Genomic DNA, 24,707 nt, shown 5'->3' with positions numbered 1-24,707 from the left:
TATCAAACGATGATCAACTTTGTCAAAGGCTTTTGCAAAGTCGAGATATATCACATCAACATTTGAATGGTCAAGTAGCTGCTTCAGGACCCAGTCATAATGCTGCAAGAGCTGCGTGAGGCAGCTTCTACCTGGACGGAAACCATGCTGGGTCTCATTCAGCAAGTCATTTTCTTCTAGGAACGCAATCAATCTTCTTCTGACAATTTGTTCCATGACTTTGCTAATATGTGAAGTCAGAGAGATGGACCTGTAGTTTCCAGCCTCTTCTCTGCTTCCACCTTTATGGATAGGACATATGGTGCTTTCCTTCAGCTTTTTGGGAAGTTTACCATTTGCAAGGAAACTCTGGAAGAGTAGCCGGAGTGGCTTTTCTTTACTTGTTTCTGTCATTTGACTGCAGCCATGCTGGAGCACCGGAAGCATGTGGTTGGTAAGCAAACTACTTACCACACAGCCACTCCTGCGCCTATATATATATATATATATATATATATATATATATATATATATATATATATATATATATATATATATATATATATATACATACATGTATATATATATATATACATACATGTATATATATATATACATACATGTATACATATATACATGTATATATATATACATACATGTATATATATATATATACATTTATATACGTACATATATATATATATATTATATAAATTAACTACCAACAAAATAATTGGCAAGCTAACTCAAAAAATATGTGTAAAGGAATTTTGATTTATGAAGTCTCTTAATGAATTCTTTATACTGAAATATATATTGAAGAAGATAAATAAGTTCATTTAATATTTACGTTTTTGCGTCGTAACTCCTTTCTTATTATTTATTTATATATATATATATATATATATATATATATATATATATATATATATATATATATATATATGTATATATATGTATATATGTATATATATATGCATATATATATATGTCTATACATATATGTATGTGTATATATGTGTATGTATATATTGTGTGTGTATATATGTGTATATATATAAGTGTATATATATATATATATATATATATGTATGTATGTATGGGAGAATTCACAAAAAGACAACAGAAGAAGACAGGTGGTGTAAACAACAAATGGATGTATTAGTATAACGTTCAGAAATAGAGAAAGTCTTTAATGTTTCGGGCCTGCGCACGTATATGTATATATATATATATATATATATGCGCATATATATATATATATACATATATATATATGCATATATACACATATATATGTATATATGCATGAATATGTATACATATACACATACATATGTATGCATATATACACACGCATATATATATACATACATGTATATATACACATATACATACATGTATATATATATGCACGTATATATATATATATATATATATATATATATATATACACATACATACATATATATATATACATATAAACATACAGATACATATATATGTGTGTGTATATATATATATATATATATATATATATATATACATATGTGCCTGTGTATTGTACTAAAAGTGTTGTGTCTCCTGAAAATTTGACCCCTGGCTGACTGCAAATGGAAACCTGCCAGAATCGAGATGGGACTTCACATGAAATACATTTTTAATATACTTTATAATGCTTAAATTAAGATATTAACATAAGTGTTTGCATATCAGTGTGTGTGTGTGTATATATATATATATATTTATCTCTGCATTGACACCTCTGCCCATGTGAATGTATGCATGTGTGTATGTATGAACAAGTGTGTATATAGCATGTATAAATACACATGCATGTATCTATGTATCTACATGAATATACACCCATGCACATGTATTAACTTTATAGAGCAAAAATGCATATATACAGTTTTGTGTGTATATATATATATATATATATATATATATATATATATATATATATATATGAAATTGTGTAGTATATGTGTGTCTACATATATGTTTATAGACACTCACACAAACACATATATATTTAAATATTAATACATATTAATATATATATATATATATATATATATACACACACATGTATATGTATATATATATATATATATATATATATATATATATATATATACACACGTGTATATGTATGTATTTATACATATATGTATATGTATATGTGTGTATATAGATATATGTATGTATACATATATTTTATATATATATATATATATATGCATATAAATGCATAAATAGCACAATGGATGTACATATGTAACTATATGTATATACATGAGTATAAGCTTTTGTATACACACACACATATATATATACAATCTGCACAAAGACATAAATGTGTATGTAAACACACACCCACAAACATGTGTGTGTGCACAGATGCACATAGATATGTATATTGATACACACACACATTATATATGTATATATATATATATATGTATCCATAACTATGTTTGTATATCTATGTATGTATATAAATGTGAACAATGCACTTGTACTTATATATACATGCATATGATATACACAAGTATATATGATTATATGTATGAATATGTATAAATAATATAAGGCATATATATATATATATATATATATATACACACACACATATATATTCATAAATATATATTTCTGTATACTTGTGTGTGTGTGTGTGTGTGTGTATATATATATATATATCTACATAGATAGACACATATTTATATACATACATATATACTTATACACACATACACATAGATACATGTATTTACATATATGCATATATATATATATATATATATATATATATATATATATACACATACATACACAATGTGTGCATGTGTATATATTTACATATGTATATAAGCATATACATATATATAAATGTACTTGTGCATATATTTACACATGCACACACATATATACATATATGCTTATATATACATATTTCTATACATATTTACATATGTTTAGAAGCATATATATATATGTATATATATTTGATATGTTACTACCATATTTTTGTCCAGTAATTTTTATGGCTATCCTTACCGTTTTCGTCATTAATTAAACATTTTCTTTTTTTTTTATTATTTTCTTCTGTTTTGTTTCTTCATTTGGTCAATTTTTTTCATTTTTTTTTTTATTTTGCTTCCATTATTTTGAAGTTGTCACAAATGGTCACGGTTTGAACCCGCACTCACTGCTTTCCTCTTCCAGAACCAAATTTGTCGATCAATGCCTGTGCATGGATTCATTAGCAGCGTTTTCCCATCCAGTGATATTTCCATGCATTTCAGTGTGTTCACATGTAAAATTGTTCGATCCTGTGAATTTGAAAGAAAGCAGGAATATAATACATAATAACAGACTAAATTACAATAATAATCTAGTACAGTTAGAAGTTATTAGTCCTAAAACTTCAGGAATGATCTGAATGTTAGTATTGTCTGGGAATATCTCAATGTAGTTGCTTAATTAACCTTCCTGAAATTGCAATTAAATCTCTCCCAACAACATTTCCATTTTGAAAAATATATATATGTCAGATTATGTATGGTTCAGCATAGAAATACGTGGATTGCGTCTGTGGAGGGAAAAAAAGAAATTATAATATTGGGTTGGCAACTAAGTTCCTGCCGTTTTTTTAAAGTTTGGAATTTATTTCGTTTTTAAATTTTGGAATCTATTTTTTTTTGAGAATTCTATTTTTGAATCATTTTGGAATTTATTTTGTCTTTTTTTTCGATAGCTTTGAAAATTGTTAAGCTGTATTACTTCTGTATCATCTTAGAACAAATGGTCAAGTTTCTACCATATTTCTACAAATGGTAATAAAGCAATTCTTTTCTTAAAGCCATGTATTTTATATACTCACTTCTCGATACTGCCACTCTTGGTTCCCGTGTTGACTGTGGCATGGGTATATTATAACATTTTCACCTCCTGAGTAATCTAAACAGCCATCATCACGCCGAATTTCATCATTTTTACTTAGCATCCAGTACTAAACAAAACCAAAAACAATATTCAAATAATATTTTTGAAATGTTAATTAAACACACACACATATATTTGAAAATCTGCCTCAATAAGCTTCATCTGACCCATGAAAACACTTTGAGTCATGTCCTTCCCAAATGTATAAACAATTGAAAATCTAATGAATGCAACTAAATAGCAATTAATGAACATTCAAGATTCTACATACCTGGTTTCCTCCCTGATTATGGCACGGCCACATAATAACTGGTTTGTGCATGTTTTGATGATCCACAGAGGCATCAACACACATGGCTTTCTGTTTATTTCGGATCTGAACGGTTTGAAAATAAATAAATAAATAAATAAATATTACAACAACAACAACAACAGCAAAAACAACAATTTTGTCCAAAACAACGACAATGATATACAGTGAATTTCCAGTGCCATAGAAACGTAATAAAGACATGGAAAATAGCTAATATATGACGAAAAGGGAGATTGTGAGGCGCAAAGACGATGGTGTAAGGTGTTTCCAGCAGAAATGAAATGTTTGTTTGTAGAAAGATTGTGAGGCGAGAAATCGTGAATGAGGGAGGAACTGTAAAGATGTGATCTAGCCTCTCTCAACTCCCACCAGTTAGCAGGTAGGGACATAGCACAGAAGACCATGGCCTTTTACACACCAACCATTCTATTTATCATTCCATTGTGTATATATGTGTGGCCACAACAAACGTGTTTAAGTTGCAACCCCGCTTGTATATATGTTTTTCATCTGGGTTTACGACCAGCGAAATTACAGCCTTCGGAGAGTCATATTGGCTCAATAACAACCTGCACCGTACAACAATGTAAGAATAAGAAAGTTGACATTGTTTGGATATGAAACTGAGTGCAATGTCATAAATTGAAAGAATGGAAAAGACACAGTAGACTGGCCAAGCTGCAGCCCAAGCAATTCGTGTAGGAAAGACCACAACTAAGAGTAAACGTGAAGTAATAGAAGGCAGAGGAGGAATAGAAAACAGTTTCAAAGATGACACCTCAAAGGTTGGTGTTATGACAATAATATAGACTGAGTCCAGGTTGTAAAATGGTTGGTGACAGGAAGAGAATCCACCCCCACCCCCCACAGCCAGGCAAAAATCAATAAAGAAAATATGCCTAACACTAAAGATGAGTGATGTATTCTACAAGTGAGGATAAAGGACCATGATCATTGGGAAAAGAAACAGAAAGACTTCTCCAAGCCATGTCAACATGTAAAATTATGATAATGCTAACAATCCAGATAATTATAATGTAACAGAAATGTTATGAAATGTCTGACTTAATGACTTACCTCTCCTGATGCTAATGCTTCTCCAGGTATAAAAAGATCGGGATATACATTCTTTATATACCAGTCGAATGAATGACATTTTAAACGTTCACGTAATTTTTTCCTGTCTGTGACATCACCAAAATCTCCCTACAATACAAAGTGTAAATATGTTGATGTAAATAGATACATACATTATATATATATACACACACACAATAAATCTACACACACACACTCCAGGCTCATGAGGCTGGAGCTTAGTAGGGTCTCCAAGGCATTTAAGTGACTGAGAGTGCAAGAACTCAGCCCATTCCTTTATAGAGAATGAAGTGCTTTGCTCAAAAAAATATGCTTCCTTAATCCTGTAATCAAATTCATGGCAGAAGTGATTGTGATTTTAATAGCCGAAACACACACAAAGAAAAATGATCTTATTAATGATATAAAGTACTCAATATATGAATATAGAACTCGTTATTAACTGGTGTGCATGAAATACAAATCCCAGGATCTTAATAGATTCAAGTTTATCAACAACCATCAGTAAAAGTGAAAATTCGTCCGAAAAGAGAACTTCTTGACTACACAACCAAACCAGCATGTATAGAATATTTCATAGCTATAAGGACAAGGCAGTGTTAAGAAGTTTTGTTTTGTATCTGTGTGGTTTCAGGTTTGATCCTGCTGTGTGACAACATGTGAAAGCATCTTCAAGTATAGCTTGGAGTTGACCAATGTCTTGTGAGCGGAACTGGTGAACAGAAACTTTGTGGAAGCCCATTGTGTGTGTGTGTGTTGCATTTGTATCTACATGTCTTAACAGTGAGGATGTTTATATCTCACATGAATCACAAGTCTTTTATTTTTGGTCTTTTGTGTGAAAGTGTGAAATGAAGTGTTTTACTTGTGACGCAAGTAAGGAAGGCATCTGGTCATAAAAAACATTGCTTGAACATGAAAAAGTAGATGTAAAATCAATGATATATAACACTGTGTGATGCAATGATAATAAAACAATATATATTTTAACTCACCAAATCATAATTAAAACGTTCATAATAATAATTTTTATATTCATCCATCCATACTTCTGCTAATCGTACTGAATTCTTTTTTACAACATTTACACCTGTACGCCACTTGTATGGGCTTCTTTTTCGGAATATATGGCCTACATGTGAACAGGGGATTATTTCTAAAGTACCACCACACATCCATATCTGTGGAAGAATAAAAACAAAATATAGAACAATATTTAAAAAACAAAAAGCAACAAAAATTTCAAAAAATATATTACACATTTCCTTTTTATATATTTAGGTTTTAATATATGACTAAATGAATAAATTGTAGTGCAAAATGTATCCGAGTTATGCAGAAAAGGGGACATCCAACCCTGTTCACTTTGAAAGCTGCTTTGTAGCCACAGACTATTTTGAATCCACACATAGGAATCAATTCTCTTAATTCACCTTTAGGGCTAACACTTCAATTGTAAATGGGGACTTGCTGAAGACCAGGTTTTCAGATTCATATAAGTCAAATTGCTGGTAACAGTCTCAGCTAATTTTCATGCTAACATTTTCTTCAAATACTTAAGGCCTCACTTAAGTTGAGCATTTAGATTCATTTGCCAAAAAAAAAACAATTTTACAGATTTGATTATTTAAGTTAATATTTGATAATTCTGCTTAATATTCTGAAATAAAAAAATGTAGTCACTGCAAGTGACAAAAGCCAAACATGTCATCTCATCAGTCAGAAACAAACAAACAAAAGAAGAAAAAAAAAATTAACTGCAGTGAAGAGAAAGGGAAAAGAGGAATTTTTTTTAGTGTTTACTTACCCTAAATGAAAGTTCTAGGTTCTCACCACCCCAAATATCCATTCCAGCATCATACGTTCCAAGCTCTGTGAAATAGGCACGACTAATAGCAAATAGGCCACCTGCCATGGTAGGAGATCTGTTCGGGTATGCAATATGATATATATATATATATATATAAGAAGATATTTGTATATATGTATATAAACACATTTATTGGTTTATATATGCATAGAATTAGTCTTGACTTTAATATATAGTCTCTGTTGAGTTAAAAATCATCTTTAGGTGTGTGGTTTTGAAATGATTTTAACTCAACAGAGACAATATATTAAAGCCAAGACTAAGTCTAATGCATAACAGTCCCATGATGGCTTCACTGACCGAAACTTCAAAGTCACTGTCAACAACATTCTTGGATTAAAATAATAAATTAGTACTCTACAAAAATGTATAGAGTAGCCCATCAGATGAATGCAAAATTGTTTATATTATAATTGAATATAAAAACAAACATTAACATATATATATATATATATATATATATGATAAATAAATAAAAACACATTTATTGGTATATATATATATATATATATATATATCGCATATACGTATAATTATATGGCTATGCATGCATACAATATTATGCACATATACAGGTACATAAATATGCATATATACAAACATTTATGCATATATGACTATATATATCTCTATATACAAAGAAGTAATATCTATTGTCAACTGAAAGGGGTGTTTAGAAGAATAGATGTTATTTTAACTGCAGGAAGACACCTTTCCCACCTGGTTATTCATGAAATTTACACTTGACATATATTCGTTTCTACTCTAGGCACAAGGCCTGAAATTTTGGGGGAAGGGGCCAGTTGATTAGATCGACCCCAGTACACAACTGGTACATTATCTATCTACCCTGAAAGGATGAAAGGCAAAGTCGACCTCGGCAGAATTTGAACTCAGAACATAAAGACAGACAAAATACTGCTAAGCATTTCGCCTGATGTGCTAATGTTTCTGCCAGCTCACCGCCTTAATATATATCGCAAGCCGGGAGAGAACTGCCTACTATTTGAGCTTGAGTCTCCCACATTTAGTTGACAAGAAACATTAATTCTCAGTAGAAATACTGCTTTTATCTCTTAACAAAGATTTTCTTAACGAGCATGTTTGTAATGAATGTATGCATACATACTTCCATGGATGTATGCATGTATCTATGTGTGTATGTACACAATGATGTTTTGATGTAAAATAGACTGTATACACACACACACACACACACACACACACACATATATATATATATATACATACACAAGCATATATACCTATGTATTATATACAGATCCAGAATGAAGTTTTGTCAGTGAAGAGGTCATGGTTTGAAAGTGACAAAAATATTTGGAACACAAATTAAATTTAAATGTTGAAGTGAATCTAACTGTTTTTTGTGTGTTCTTAAACAGCTTATAAACATCTTCCAGGCTGCAATTGTGTATGTGTATGTATATATATATATATATATATATATATATATATATATAATCATAAATATACAGGGATTAGCATTGAGTTGCTTCTCCAACATACTGAAAATTTAGAAATAGCAGTCAAAGAACTACTGATTCTAAACTACAAATTTTTCTCTAAATGGATGGCAATATTTATGGCACACATAGAACAAAAAACCGGAGGGGAAAGCATAAACAAAACAAGTCTTTAGTTAATCGGATACGATCGTTTCATGGTTAAGAGAATGAAAATTTCTCTATTCCAAATCTTCAGTCCGATATTCTGATAAATTTGAAAGTGTCTCTAAAAAAATTCACGGTAATTTTTGGCCATGCGACACCAAAAATCAACGATAAGAAAGGCACTTACGAATTCATCGGTTAGTGAGTTCAGGCATCCCATCTCAAAGAAATCTATTCTATGTGCGTCACAAATAGTCCCGTATGAAAATAAGTCCCGTGTGGAGGGATTATGGTTTAACCATCTAACTTAGAGGTATCAAATATAAGATATACAAGAATAAGGGCAGGGAATTGACGATTCCCTGCCCTTATTCTTGTATATTTTATATATATGTATATATATAAATATATATATATACAGTCACATTTACACACACACCCATATATATATATATATATATATATATATATATATATATATATTAAACAATAGAAAATGAATTTAAAATCATTTAAAGTCAATCACTACAATTGTTTCTACATATTCTTACTCTTGGAGTACATTGGGGAGATGATATGATTAACCATTATCATCCATCAAAGATGTAAAATGCACTTCTTCCGGTGATTGTTTTAAATAATTCCTTGTTCAAATCATAGTCATTTCACCCAGTGTGAGAATGACTACCCTAAGCTCTTAGTATTCACAGTATGTGATTACACAATATGTCACGTGTATCATCTAAAAAATGTATGAGTGTACAAATGTGTCAAAACAATTGTAGTGATTTTAAATAAAGAATGTCATTCAATCTATTTCCTATTGTTTATGCATTTTATGAATAACATGAAATTCTTGATGTATATCTAGCAGCAGGAGCATTTCCACTGTGTGATGACAGTAGGTAGCCAATAACTGTAGATGAGCTTTGCATAGCATATTACACAGTTTCTACCCAAATCCCTTTAGCTCTCTCTCTCTGTATATATGTGTGTATATATATATTACAAACATATACATGCATATACATACACACTTATACATATACACACACACATATATATACATGGGTATGTGTGTGTGTGTGTATATATATATATATATATATATATATATATATATACATGCAAACATGTTTGTTTTAATGTACATATGCACAAACGTGCACAATCATGTTTGAAAGAAATGTCAAATAGTGAGAGGCTGTATTTAAGATAGTTGTGTGCTGCAGTGTTAGAAGCATACAAAGTAGTAAATGTGAAAAGGATGCGTGTGTTGACTCTACCTCAGAATATTAAGTGACAAAATGTGTTTGTCACTACTCTCAATTTGGGACACTATAAAGTCTATAACTTTTTGCAGGTCAACGTGGAAAGAGGTGACATATAGTTGATTCTATCCATCTCTGATATTTGATTGCTACTTTATTTTATGAACACGAGGAATAGGAAAGTTAAAATCAACATGGCTCAATTTCAAACTCCCTAAATCTTCTTATCAAAATATATTATTTATTAATGAAATTTAGAAGACCAGTTTTAATGGAATGATATTAAAAAGGAAGTTAAACAATTAGTATTTTTTTAGTTTGTTTTAGAAATGTTCATTTTATGTGTGCAATGTGTCTTGCTCATTGAAAACCATTTGTTTTTTGAAATCATTAAAGAACAGAATTTTGTGTGCATGTGTGTGTGTGTGTGTGTGCGTGTATATATGTGTGTATGCATGTATTTTTCAAAATTCATAGGAAAATATGTTTTAGAAAATTAGTCGGTTGCAGGTTTTTTTTTTCCTTTTGAAACTAAGAAAAATCTTTGTTTCAAATAATTCTGTTTTATATTTTTATTGTAATAAAAGAAATGTTGTTGAGTGTGAAACCTGTACTTTTCCTCTTCTTTGTGTGTGAGTGAATGTGTGATGGGAAGAGAGATGTTTTTTTTTTTTAACCAGCCAGGATAGGTATTTAATTTCTTTGAGAAATACACTCAGTGTGACACATAAAAAACTTTTCTTCATATTGTATTATTCCTCATCTTAAGAAATGATGAAGCCAAATTTTAAAGGTTTGTAGATACGTGGCACTTTGTTATGCAAACACAATATACTATGAAGCATATTAAAATGTTTTTCTAAGTGTCAGTCTAATGTCCTTTTGCATCAGCAGTGCTTGTTAAATTATTTTTAAGGTTGTTTCTACAGATTTTATAGCCAGCACTGATTTTTGCTACAGCATTTCCCATCAGATGTAAATAAGCAATGAAATCAGAGACGTGGGTAATGAGTGTGTATGCCATATTTCAGGGGTTGTTGTCCCTTCATCAGCACCCATCTAACCCACTTCTGTTCCAAAACACATTGCTTATGCAGCCACGGCATACAGTGGTGTTAAGTTATTGGATTTACCAATTTAGATATTAGACAGATTCCTGGAAGCTGATCTGCAAACATTAAATATTTGTTTCATTTCCTCACGGAATTTTACACAGGGCGTTTTGCCATTTATAGCTATGGTCAGTCACCGTGTGCAACACATAAGAGAGATATTAAAATTAAGGGATACCCGTGCCTGAAGCCTTTTGAAATAAAGAAAGGTCTTAGATAGGAAAGGTCTTACACAGAGCGAATCCAACTCAAAATTTTAAGCTAACGAACAAATATTTAACAATAATGTTGAACATTACAATGAAGCATTGAAAAGGATTCAATGATATTCTGTACAAAGAACAAGGAAACTGTAGTGGAAAGATTGGTACTTCTCAAAACAAAGAATCTTAGTAAGAAATGCTACCATTGTTTCTATGTAACATCTAAATCAAAACAACACACAAGGTCAATAGAAAACTGACGTCATAAATGCTAAACTCCCATAGAATAAACAGCTGAGTAAAGAAGACAACTAAATACCTCAATAATAATTAAGGTGAACAAATGGATGACAACAAAGTGTGCTGAGGCAGATTAGAGAGAAAATGTTTAGTTAATAGCAATGACTATGTGTCTCTTTAAATGGAGAAAACTCTGCTAAATTTCAAACCAAATTAAAAAGAGAAGGTTAAACAGAAATCTAAAATAGGTGGTAAAAGAATATTTACTTCCATAAAATCTTTATTAGTTTTGGTCCCAACAACGAAGTTACACTTGAACCCTTAAGAGGCTGTAAACATGAAAAATTCTACAAAACTGATAAACCTCAAGTACAACAAACTACAGAAAAAGAAATGTAACTTGATATGACACTCCTTACACACACACACACACACACACACACACACACACACAAGACTAACATAACTAGTGCTTTCTTCAAAATACCAAAGGCAAACTTACCTCCCGACCATAAACACTATAGTATTTTCAATCGATATACAGTAAAATTCTCATTCTCAACAGCATCCAACCTGGCAAATGTCATTAACAACTCTAATATCTCAAAACTTAACAAACACACAGAGCACAAGCCTTGTGCTCATGAAACACAATCTCTCTCTCTCTCTCCTTCTTATTTATGCAATACTGGAGACTTAAATGGAAATAGAAATCCTCAGACTCAATCTATGACAGAAGATCCAAAACCGATGTCAAACACTCAATACAGGGGCAAAAACACAAAAATAACTAGTTATAACTTGGGGTATCAAAACTCTATTCTAAAAACAAAGAAACTGGTGAAAAACCTTTAGTACAAATCCAAAACTAACAAAGCTAACTCAGAGTTCCTTCATAGCGAAGGATTTTGGATTTCCACACACTGAAAGTAAACACACACACACACAGTAATAGGAAAATGCTGGTGGTTACTTTGAAGTTTCGACTTAGCAACCAATATCAAACTGGTTGCAGACAGGAAGTCAATATATCATTCACAATCAACCTTTTCCAAGCAAAGATATAGAAATATGTATAAAACTACAAAGTGTTGAGTAATCCATCAGCTTAATGTGGAAGCATTTGCACGTAGGTGTGTGTGTGTGTATGTGTACAGTAATATCAGCACCAAGAAGTGTTTAGGCATAAGTAAATTTTAGGTTAGTCAAAAAATATGTTTGTGACATTTTTCTACTGTTAAAAGGCAAATTCACTGCAGTTACCACGGAGAAAAAAAATTATCCATGCTAACTGAAGAATTAAGGGCTAGAAAGACTTGGAGAAATAAACCATACTGGAAAAGAAGATTAGGGAAGACCCAGTAAACCAACAGAAATTTAGAGACATTCTAATGGATGATAGAGAGGAGGAGAAAGAGGAAGAGGAGGTGGTGGAGGAGGAGGAGGAGAAAGAGGAAGAGGAGGTGGTGGAGGAGGAGGAGGAGAAAGAGGAAGAGGAGGAGGTAGGGACATATAGCTTCAAGGACAATTGGAAGTCTCTGTGGAACAAATCTGTGGCTGGTGCAAAGTCCCAGCTCGGCAGAGGGGAAAAAACAGCAGAGGATTATATCAGGGAGCCAGAAGAGAGGTTTACAAAAGGAATGGCAGAAAGTAAGGGGTTTGCCAATGTTCTACAGTGTGAGGATGAGAGGCATAAAGTGTTCAGGATTGCAAAGCAGTGTATCTGAGAGAATAGAGATTTGATGGGTGAGACGTGTGCGTGAAATCATCTGTGACAATACATGATGTGTGTGTGTGTGTGTGTGTGTGTGTGTGTGTGTGTGTGTGTGTGTGTGTGTGTGTGTGTGTAACAATATATCACAGTACCAAATATGACTGTATAACAACAAGCAATGTAACAAGACTTGGTTATCTTATTATAACCGTTCACACAATATTAATCCAATGCAGAATCAATAATGAGACTAACGCTGTCACAGTTCGACCTCAACTCTCTGCTGGTTCATCTGTTTATAAGACTTGCCCAGTCCACTGAAAGTCCCATGGGGGTTGGGGTGTCAGTTCACACCACAACATCTTCCCTTTTAAACTATACACTTCTCGGAGTGTGTGGATATACACATTTATTTACTTTTTTTTATTTCTCCCCCACATTTTCCCTTTTAAAAAAAATCCACACCAAAAGGAGTCCAATACTTTTCCCTCTTTGGGTCAACCATTAAAGACTCTGGAAATTCCCTCTTTCTGGTACTATTCCGATCGGGTGTGTCAGTTTTCTCTGGAAATAGTACTTCAAGCATAGTTACATAAAATCCGTCAGTTCTTGTATTATTATTCTTGGTGTATCTTTTTCCCAACTGGTTTGCATACCTTTTGAAATTGAACCCTTGTCCTTTTGCCGTTTTCACCATCTAGACAATTTCCCAAATAACACTGTCCTCCCATGACTGTTTTCCATATCTGTACGTTTTTTTAAAAAGCACTTTTACACCTCCTTAAAAGTTTTCAGTTGTAGTGCTTTTGTCATTTTTGTTATTCCAAGGATTTTTCTCTGCTTGACAGCAGTTTGTCGAATATGGACTTAATCTTTCTCACGAACATTAGTTTGGTTGGGGATTTACCTGCTGGTGCATTTGGGTTTGGAGTAACTCTATATACCTTAGAAATTCTATTAATGCCAGGTCATCAACCCTTCCATTGTTCTCTTTTCTTAATGCTCTCTTGAGCATGTCCATGAACCATCCTGCCTGACCAGTTGACCGTGGGTGATATGGTGGCATGATCAATTTGGAATATCTGGCATAAATCTCTGAATTGAGATCCTGTAAACTGTGTCCCATTATTGGACACTATGGAATCTGGTATACCAAATTGAGCAACTATCTCATGGAAGAAATCAATTATTGCAGACAATGTAGGATGTCTACATTTACATACTTCTGATCATTTTGTGTAACCATCCATTCCTACAAGAAAATAGTTTCCATATAGTGGGTCTGCAAAGTCTATGTGGAGCCTGGAGCATCGTGTCTCAGTCTTTGGCCACAGTCGATATCTTACAGTTGGTGATTTCATTGTCCAAGTACAGCCTCTGCAGAATCATACAAGATTTTCCATATCTTTATCCATCTTTCGCCAATACACGTAGCTTCTCATAAGTGCTTTCATGTGCAATGTTTCTGGATGTCCAACATAAATATCTTTCAGAATTTTGGTTTGCAGCGTCAATGGTACTACAATCCTCGGTGCATACATCAGAATGTTGCTGTATACAGAATATGAGTTTGAATTAAAATTTTCAGTCCAGTGTGTATTTACTTTATTTTCTTTCAAAGTGACTTTCATTTTATTTATAAAGTCATCTTTTGGTGTTTTCGCTTTAATTTCTTCTAAGGTAGCACATCTTTTAACTATTTGAAGACTTCTTGGTATTTTTGCGTCCAATTCCATTTCATTCCTTTCTTTTAACAGGTAATTTAATGGAGAAATACATGTACCAAAGTATGTTGTATTGCAAAGCAACAGAAAAGACAGGAATCATGGTTGAGTTACAAGCTACATGTGTGAAAATCGTACACCCCAGATTCTTTGGCCACACTCAAACTCAGTGTGTAACACACTAATTGTACATATAAGACAACTTGGTGTTGTTATATGTACTACTTATTGCCCATCGGATGCTCCAAATCACATGGGCCTATTCAAAGACTGTCTTGCAAGAATAGAAGTCTTAACCAAACTAGAACAACATATCAGTGTATTTCTGATAGGAGATTTCAACCTACACAATGTAGGATGGTCTCAGGCCCTTTTTCTCTCAGGAATGATGTGACATGAAGAAAGTCAGGTGGAAACCCTGCTCAACCTCACCAGCCGGTTATACATGGAGCAAGTAATACTCCACTCGACCAGGTCAAATAATATACTTAATCTCTGTTTCACAAGCAATATGGATTTCATCCCTAATGAGAATTTAATACCGACTCTACTCTTGGATCACAATACAATGGAGCTGATTCTGTATGGACCAAAGAAACCTTCAGACATGCAGCCTACGAGAAGCACCCAAAATCTATCCAGTCTGAACTTCCATAAAGCATACTGGGAATCAAGTGAGAAAGAGATCATCAAACAGGATTGACTCCAATGTCTCTCTACACCTGACACTGACATGAAATTCAAAGAATTCATGTCCATAATGCAAGCCATAGATCTGGAAAATCCTAGAACATCTTAGGCATTGTAAGTTACACAAACAGCAGAAAGAGGTGGTAACACAACTGCATGGTACCAAAAGATTCACACTGTCACCAGGATACAGGACCAGATACTGCAACAGTTTGGATTTCAAAGGTCCACAACTCTTCAACATCCTTCCACAAAGCTTGAGAAAACTACATGAGGTGGATGAAGGTGTCTTCAAAACAAAACTGGATCTCCTCCTATTAAGAATTTCAGATGAACCTATCCTGTGGCAAGAAATGCAGATGAGGGTCCCAACATCAAACCTCCTCATTCACTGCATGCCACACATCAGAGAAGGTTAATTGAAAGTATGGCAAAGCTAATGGTTGGTGCCCCAGCATAGTTGCAGCTCTTGAGCTAAAACTAGTAAAGAAATATATATATATATATATATATATATATATATATATATATATATATATATATATATATATATATATATATATATATATATATAAAGAAAACCAAGTGTCAGGACTTGACTACTGAGACTCGGTTGCAGTCATCTGCCATAGTTTCTAAGTAAAATCAATACACTATTTTGTGTAGAAGAAAGGTCTGGAACCAAAACTCTTGAAGAAAGCCCCCGCCCCACCGCCACCACCAAATAGCTATGGTGTTGGAGATCACATGAATGGGGTTGTAGTTGACAAAAGATTATACATGGAACCCTTCTTCTAAGGAAGGCTAATTCAGTCCTTGTTCCTTTTGAGTGAAGCTTACAGGCTAAGGGGAGAAATGCCTTGTGATTCTGAGATACTTGCTGAAGATACAGAAGAGGTTCAAACAATCAGATAACATTAGTTACCATCAGAAGAGTGTGCAATATATATATATATATATATATATATATATAAAAATTTTCTGTAGTTTCTCAGTGGGGCAGAACATTTCTCATGTTTATTTCACCCATATATAAGAATACATGTGTATTGATATATATATTCATATGCGCATGTGTGTGTGTGTGTCTATGTGATTGAGTATGTGTGTGCATGTACATATATATGCATATACATATATCCATATTTGCACATTTATATGCTTGTGTGTATATTTGTATACTTATATTAATACACACACAAACACGTATTTACATATATACATATATATCTTATAATAAATTAGTTAATGTGGCTGAAATTGATGTTTAACCAACCTAATTGGTGCCGCTATGTCAGACATGTTTCTATAGAATTTCGATGGAACCATCCAGTTGAATATCAAATTCCAGTCAAAACGGCCTATTTGTATGGCACTTCCTACTGAAGTGACAAAGTGTAGTGTACTGTCATCGATCTGGTCAATCACTGGAGTCACAACATAGCGCTTGTCAGTAGCGATTCGATCAAGAATAGGCTCCAGCCAGCCTGGATATAAAATTAGACAATTATTTTAACTGGTTAAATGTCTACATCTTTGTAAATTAGTTTGTTTATCATTAATAAGAGTATAATTTTTGCCAATTAACCTGATTATCTTAAGAGATGGTATTTAGTTACAAAATTTCATCTTCTAGGTACTCAAGTCAAAATTTGCCTTTGATTGTAGCAGTTGATAGAATAAAGTTGATTTAGTTAATTAAGCTCTTCTTCAAATATACGGTTTCATCAGACATCAATATTTTCATTTACAATAAATTTTCAAACAGCTTCGATTTCTGATCATCACCATTCTTGGATGAGTACAAAGTACAAGACTGAACTTTCAATCATTTTCTGATTTCTCATCTGACATTTCTCAGAGTGGATCCTATGAATAAATTCTAGTTAGTATACCATGAAATAAGATGTCCCCGATTAATAATTTATTTTATCATTTTCAAAATAATAAGTTATCATATATTATATATTATTTAAATAAATGCTCTCAAACAATTTTCATTTACTATAAAATGGCAGAGTTGTCTGTTTTGCATTCCACGATTTTTGACAAAATCATATAACAGATTCTGTAAGAAAATAAGTTTGGGAATGTATTTCATCACAACACCATTGACACAGGAATTTGAAGTGAAATTCCCTTTAGTTTAGAAATAAAGGTTTCCTAGATCTAATTCAGTCTGATACAATGTAGTTTGAACATTTCTAGGAATAAGACAATGACTAGAGATGAAACTGATTGATACATATGTAAATCCTGAAATACTGTTTTATGTCCATCTCTAAGAGTGAATGAGGTGAATGGTTTGGAAAATTATAATCTTATTTTAAACAATTCAATTATGCATCCAGTTTAATTGTTATTTGCTTGGTATAAATAAAAAAAATGTTTTTAACAATAACATAAAGAAAGAATGTAATAATAGCTAAACAAAAATAATAAAGAATTGAATAATAATAATAATAATAATAATAACAACAACAACAACAACAGCGATTTTGTTTGTCTCTGCTACAGGTTACTAAATGCGGCCTTCAGTGCACTAACACCTCCTTGTCTGTCCGGAAGTCAAAGCCCCAGAGGATCTTTGCCCTCTTGCTTTCGTCCATTACCTTTTCCAGTGTACATTGGTACCAAGCACCCATTACCTCATATCCATACTTCCAGTACAGTAGTTTTGGACTATCTTGTCGTTTCTGTGCTTCAACGCTTTCTGCACAAGACTTTCACAAGCACTAACAATGCTCCTACCCACACATGTGGCCACGGTTCATTGTACTTCTGTTTATCCGTTTTCACTGAGCTTGGGTATTCAATGCCAGGCCCTGGGCCATGATGATTAGGTTTTCAGTCTTCTTTTCAAGGTTACCCATGCTGAGCCACCTCCATGATGCTCCCCCACGGTACACACAATATCTTCAATCTACAACATCACAATATTGGATACTGTGCAACGCTTTCAATAATAATAATAATAATAATAATAATAATAATAATAATGATAATAATAATAATAATGATGATGATGTTTTCTACTATAGGCACAAGGCCTAAAATTTTTAGGGAAAGAGTTAGTTAATTACATCAATCCCAATATTTGATTAGTACTAATTTTATCAATTTCCTGAAATATTTCAGAAGAGGGCAAGTCAATTACAACAACCCCAGAGTTCAACTGGTACTTAATTTATCGACTCTGAAAGGATGAAAGGCAAAGTTGAAAAGAAGTAGGATTTTATGCAGAATCAACTTACAACAGATGCTTTTATAGAATCAAATGCTTGATAAAGCAACTTATCCAAAAATAAGCTGACATCACCAACCCAATGCATGCAATATATTCTCTCTACAATCATCGCTCAATTCTATAACAGAACTGTGAGCTCTGTCATCAAATACTACATTACAGATTCGATATCAAATAGCCATCCCACGCTCAACATTTGACATTATAAAACATTGCTCAATCCATACAACTCACTCCCTGCACATTCACAATAACACACGCGAAGCCAGCCAACAAAATGTGACATGTGGCTCATAATCTCCACAGAAAATAGAAAGAACATTAAAATAAGATGAGAAATAACAAATGTCACAAACAAAAGTAGAACATTATCGACAGCTGTGAATTTCCATAAAAAAAAAAAGACTGTCAAGACACAGCTCAGGAAATCAGAGGAGCACTGGATGGTGGTACTGTAGACACATGGAGGAAATTGTTGAAATAATAACAATAATAATGGTTTCAAATTTTGACACAGGGGCAGCAGTTTTGCGATGAGTTGATTACATCAACCCCAGTGTTCAACTGGTACTTATTTTATCTTTTCTACTCTAAGCACAAGGCCCAAAATTTTGGGGGAGGGAGCCAGTCAATTAGATCGACCCCAGTATGCAACTGGTACTTATTTTATCAATTTCTAAAGGATGAAGGGCAAAGTTGACCAGATAAAAATTTGGAAGACCACTAAACATTTTGGCCAGTGTCCTAATGATGGCAGCTCATTGTCTTTGAAATAATAATTCTTTCTACTATAGGCAAAAGGCCTGAAAAGGGGAGGCGAGGGGCCTAGTCGATTACATTGAGCCCAGTGCATAACTGGTACTTAATTTATCGACTCCAAAAGGATGAAAAGCAAAGTCGGCCTTGGTGGAGTTTGAACTCAGAACATAATGAAGAGAAAATATTTTACCCAGCATGCTAACGACTCAGCCAGCTCACTGCCCAATTGATGCTGACAATAGGATGCACCATTCAAAGGCAAATGTTAGTGGAACTTAGGCATCAAAAGTGGAGGAAGGTAGATATATCTCAAACTAACGTACCAAACCACCACTAGGGGTCTACACATCTTTCTCTCAATATCAGGAGTTTAGCCGTCTAGAAATTATGAAACGTTAGGAAAACAGGAAGAAACTCGATTGAACAATAAAACACTTGAGAACATTTTCTCAAGACCTTTTTTTAATACAAAAAGACAAAGCAACACAACCGTTTGCCAGAAGATTAAAGCAAAAGGCAAAACATGGCCACCGACCAAAGTAGAAAAACTGGAAAGAAAAAGTTATGTACGGTAAATATCTAGCTCAACAACGGATAAATCAATGGCTCAAAGGTATTGGGGACACACTTACACACAACCCTTCCACCCAACGAATTAATTTTATGCATACATCAAGAAAACGGGGGGAAAAACGGGTTTAATTATGAATAGCCTCCCATTTTTCCAATGAGAATAGCCTCCCTTTTTCCAATGAGAGTAGTCTCCCCCTTTTTTTTTTCAATGAGAGTAACCTCCCTTGTTTGCTAAGGGAAGTTACTCTTGAATTACTCTCGAAAACAGAATTTACAGATTTTTGCAATAAATGAATAATAATTAAACCAATTACAACAACAACTCTCCGAGGCAGTTTGATCGGCTAGAAACTACAGCCAAATCCCCTGAACAACACACATGTAATGAAGGAAGAACACGATAGACAGTTGTCTCGTCGTCGCAGGAACAGAGCTGACTTAAACAACAACAAGAACTACACAATCCGTTAGAAATCGATGGAATCTAAATATAAAAGGGTTCACTGTGTATCTGTATGTGTGTGTATGTATATGTGTGTGGGTGTGTGCTAGTAAAAATAGGTGTAAAAGTATTTGTGTACATATGTATGTCCTGTGTGTATGTGTGTGTGTGTGTGTGTGTGTGTGTGTGCTGGTAAGTAAATTGAAGCACTGTAAGTTCAAATGCAGCAATTAGAAATTTGCAATGGAAAGTTGTGGAGCAGATTTCAAAAGAAAGTTTAAGATGCATGTTTAAAAAAAAAAAAAAAAAAAACTGGCGCAGATTTAACAAAAGAGACATATATAAACGAAAAAAAAAAAAAAATTTTTTCAAATTTTGGAAAAAGCTACCAAAAGGGCGATCCAGGTGAGTTGATTACATTGACCATAGCACTTGACAGGTACTATTTCATCAACCCCTGGAAACCGAAAGGTAATTATGAACTGAGAAAGTAATGAGTGAAAAGAAATAGCACATTTTGCTTGATGCACCAACGATTCTGTTAGCTCACCACCATAATAACCTTTCTTCTATAGACACAAGGCCTGAAATTTGGATGAGGGGAATAATCGATTACATCGACCCAAGTATGCAACTGGTACTTAATTGACCCCAAAAGCATGAAAGGCAATATCAACCCCAGTGGAATTTGAACTCAGAACATAGTGATGGACGAAATACCACAAAGCATTTCGTCCATTGTGCTAACGATTCTGCTTGCAAGAATTGTTTGGGAAAGGGTGTAGTCTATTACGTCAGCAGCCCCAGAGCACAAGGTGTGCTTATTTCATCGATCTTGAAAGGTTCAAAGGTAAAATTAGCCTCAGCAGAATTTGAATTCAGAGCATAAAAATTGACAAAATGCTGCTAAGAATTTTGTAACGATTCTGTCAGCTTGCTTCGGTAAAAACAATAACGAAAATAATAACAGCTTCTATATTGGTAGAAGACCTCATGTTTCCAGGGAGGGCTCTAATCAATTCTATCTAACTTTAGTACAACCATGGTACATTAATTAATAAATCTGGAAGAAATGAAAGGCAAAGTCAACCTTCAAAGACTTTGAAACCAGAACCTAGAGCCAGAACAAATACAACAAGCAATTTGTTTAATGCTTTGATGATTTTGTCTACCTTGTTTTTCATAATAATAATAATAATAATAATAATAATGATAATAATGATAAATAATGATAATGATTTCAAATTTTGGCACAAAAAATTTTTTTTTCGGCTGAGGGGCTAAGTCGGTTACATCAACCCTGGTGTGTAACTGGTTCTTATTTTATCAACCCCAAAATGATGAAGGGCAAAGTTGACCTCAGCGGAATGAGAACAGATTAAACACCCCTGAGCATTTTGCCCAGCATGCTGACGATTCAGCCAGTTCACTACTTTACTACTATTTCAAATTTTGCCATAAGAGCAGCCATTTTTTTTTGGGGGGGGGGAGGGGACAAGTCGATTACATCAACGCCAGTGTTTCCCTGGTACTTGATTTATCAACCCCAAAAGGATGAAAGGCAAAGTCGACCTCGTTGAAATTTGAACCCAGAATGTAAAGATGGAGGAAATGCTGCAAAACATTTTGCCTGGCATGCTAACAATTCGGCCAGCTCGCCGCCTTACTAATACTACTACTACTACTACTACTACTACTACTATTACTGGTTTTTAATTTGAGCACAATTTTGGAGGAAGAGTTAGATAATTACACCGATACCAGTAGTTAACTCGCACCATATTTAATCAAATTCTCAGCAGGATTTGATTTCAGAATGCAAATAACCAGAATTAATTCTAGATGGTGTTTCTCCCAATGCTTTAATAATTTTGCCAAGCCACCCCCATAATAATAATAATAATAATAATAATAATAATAATAATAACAGAAGAAGAGGAAGATGGAAAATTATTAATAGTATTAATAATAATGATGAAAAATTGATAATGATTTTAATAAACTAACTTGACTGGTGCACAAATATCTGATAAATTCTTATAGAAGCTGGTGGATTGCTTCCACCTGAAAATTAGGGACCAATCAAAATGGCCGATAGATACAGATTTGCTTGCACGCATGAAATGGAAATCATCATCGTTGATGATACCAATCATAGGTGTCACCACATGTGTATGGTTCGTCTGGATACGCGAGAGTAATGGTTCCAGCCAGCCTGTAGTTGAAGAATTTTCAGAAAGAAAAACAAAAAAATAAAACAAGAAACAAAACAATAACATAAACCATAACAACAACAACAGTGACAAACAATCAATTTCTCTCTGGCTATATAATAATTTCTTAACAAGGGGGAGCAGTTTTTGAGATGTGAGGTTACTCAAATTGGCTCCAACTTACCTTATAATAAATTACTGGTTCTTTATTATATAAATTGATAGAATAATCCAAGTTATTTTGTTTGGAACTCTAACAATTCTGCTAATAATAATAATAATAATAATAATAATAATAATAATAATAATAATCATCACCATCGTTTAGCGTCCATCTTCCATGCATTCATAGGTAGGGCGGTTGACAGGAGCCAACCAGGTAGAAAGTCTACCCAAGGCCCCTGTGTCCGTTTTGGCAGGGATTTTTACGGCTAGATGCCCTTCCTAACACCAACCACTCTGCAGAGTGGACTCAGTGCTTTTTACGTGGCACCAGCACAGGCGAGGTCAGTTTTGACAAAATTGTTACAGTGTGGACTGGATGCTTTTAACGTGGCACCAACACTGGCATGGTAACCAAGTAACTCACAAGACTAGGAATTATGAAGAGGGGGGAAAAAGCATTTATGTTGGAGAATGAAAGAGTGTGACAAATGTTGCCACGACAGAGGATGTGATCCAGTATTAAATGATAGGGTTCAACTGATGCTCATTTTATTGACCTAGGAAGGATGAAAGGCAAAGCTACTTTTATGAGATTTGAACTCAGAACGTAAACACAGATAAAATGCAATTAAGTATTTTGTCTGGTGTGTTAATGATTCTACCCGTTTGTGGTACGTGCGTAAGGCCTGACACTCTGGGGGAAGGGGTTAGACAATTACATCGACCCTAGTGCAGAATTAGTTCCTATTTTATTCACCTTAAAACAATGTTTCTCATCCTTTTTACCCTTGTGTAACCCTTAAAATAAATTACATGTATCAAGGAACCCCTGCACAAAACAGAATTATACACCATATCTTTCTCATATTTTTTTCATCATAGTTCACACAGTAAATATCGTTTTATATATATAAAAATAGAAATAGCAACCAAATCTCTCTCAAATCACACTCATAACAGAAAGAATAGGAAGACATAATAGAGAATGTAGTCCTAGATATGCTATACCTGAATAAAGGCAAGATGGTCACAATGGGAACGTTTTTGATCCAGAGGCTAATATGAATTTAAAACAACAAATATTAAAACAGCAGCATTGATAATAACATCAATCTCTACTCTGCCTTCTCGTTTAGTATCTGCGACAGCTGGTTTAATTGATTTGGTCAATAAAAACAGAGAAACCAAGACCCTCCCTTACTTTCCATCAATAATCGGTGTTAGTCATTCAATACAAGCAAAATTACTAATGAGTTTCAGAGTCGTTGAGTGAGTTAACGGGAGATTTTGTTGTTGTTCTTGTTGAGAATCAATTTACAGTCAGGGAAAGAGTCAAGTTTGCCATTTAACAGTGAATATAAAAAAACTGTTTACACGTTCACTTCCTTTCATTTATTTTGTTAATAGGATTGTATTAATTAGCAGCAAATTTGCAAAGTTTGTTACAACACTGGCTAGAATACATTATTGGATCTGGTTCAGGTTTGTTTTACTTATATGCCTTTGATGGTG

General features: G+C 33.4%; 1 protein-coding gene across 7 annotated transcripts in view; it reads right to left on the bottom strand.

Moving 5' to 3' along the window:
• Window positions 1-2,165: 2,165 nt before the first annotated feature.
• Window positions 2,166-24,707, bottom strand: part of LOC106871242 (polypeptide N-acetylgalactosaminyltransferase 5) — a 598,066-nt gene continuing 575,524 nt past the window's right edge. For 5 of the 7 annotated variants that reach the window (XM_089343483.1, XM_089343480.1, XM_089343482.1 and 2 more), the window contains 6 exons: window positions 7,149-7,266; window positions 6,337-6,522; window positions 5,321-5,449; window positions 4,202-4,306; window positions 3,869-3,997; window positions 2,167-3,317 (listed from right to left, as the gene is read on the bottom strand). In XM_089343483.1, the coding sequence (XP_089199609.1) occupies window positions 3,162-3,317; window positions 3,869-3,997; window positions 4,202-4,306; window positions 5,321-5,449; window positions 6,337-6,522; window positions 7,149-7,266 (823 nt within the window). In that variant the 3' untranslated portion in view covers window positions 2,167-3,161. Of the gene's footprint in view, window positions 3,318-3,868; window positions 3,998-4,201; window positions 4,307-5,320; window positions 5,450-6,336; window positions 6,523-7,148; window positions 7,267-17,072; window positions 17,284-22,824; window positions 23,033-24,707 lie in introns of all 7 variants that reach the window. The other 2 variants (XM_052977287.2, XM_052977285.2) reach the window with 2 other exon arrangements.

The sequence above is a fragment of the Octopus bimaculoides genome, chromosome 27 (assembly GCF_046866305.1).
Source record: "Octopus bimaculoides isolate indiv1 chromosome 27, ASM4686630v1, whole genome shotgun sequence".
Taxonomy (NCBI): Eukaryota; Metazoa; Mollusca; class Cephalopoda; order Octopoda; family Octopodidae; genus Octopus; species Octopus bimaculoides.
Note: the sequence above shows the minus strand (reverse complement) of the source record. Positions and strands in the feature narration are given on the sequence as shown.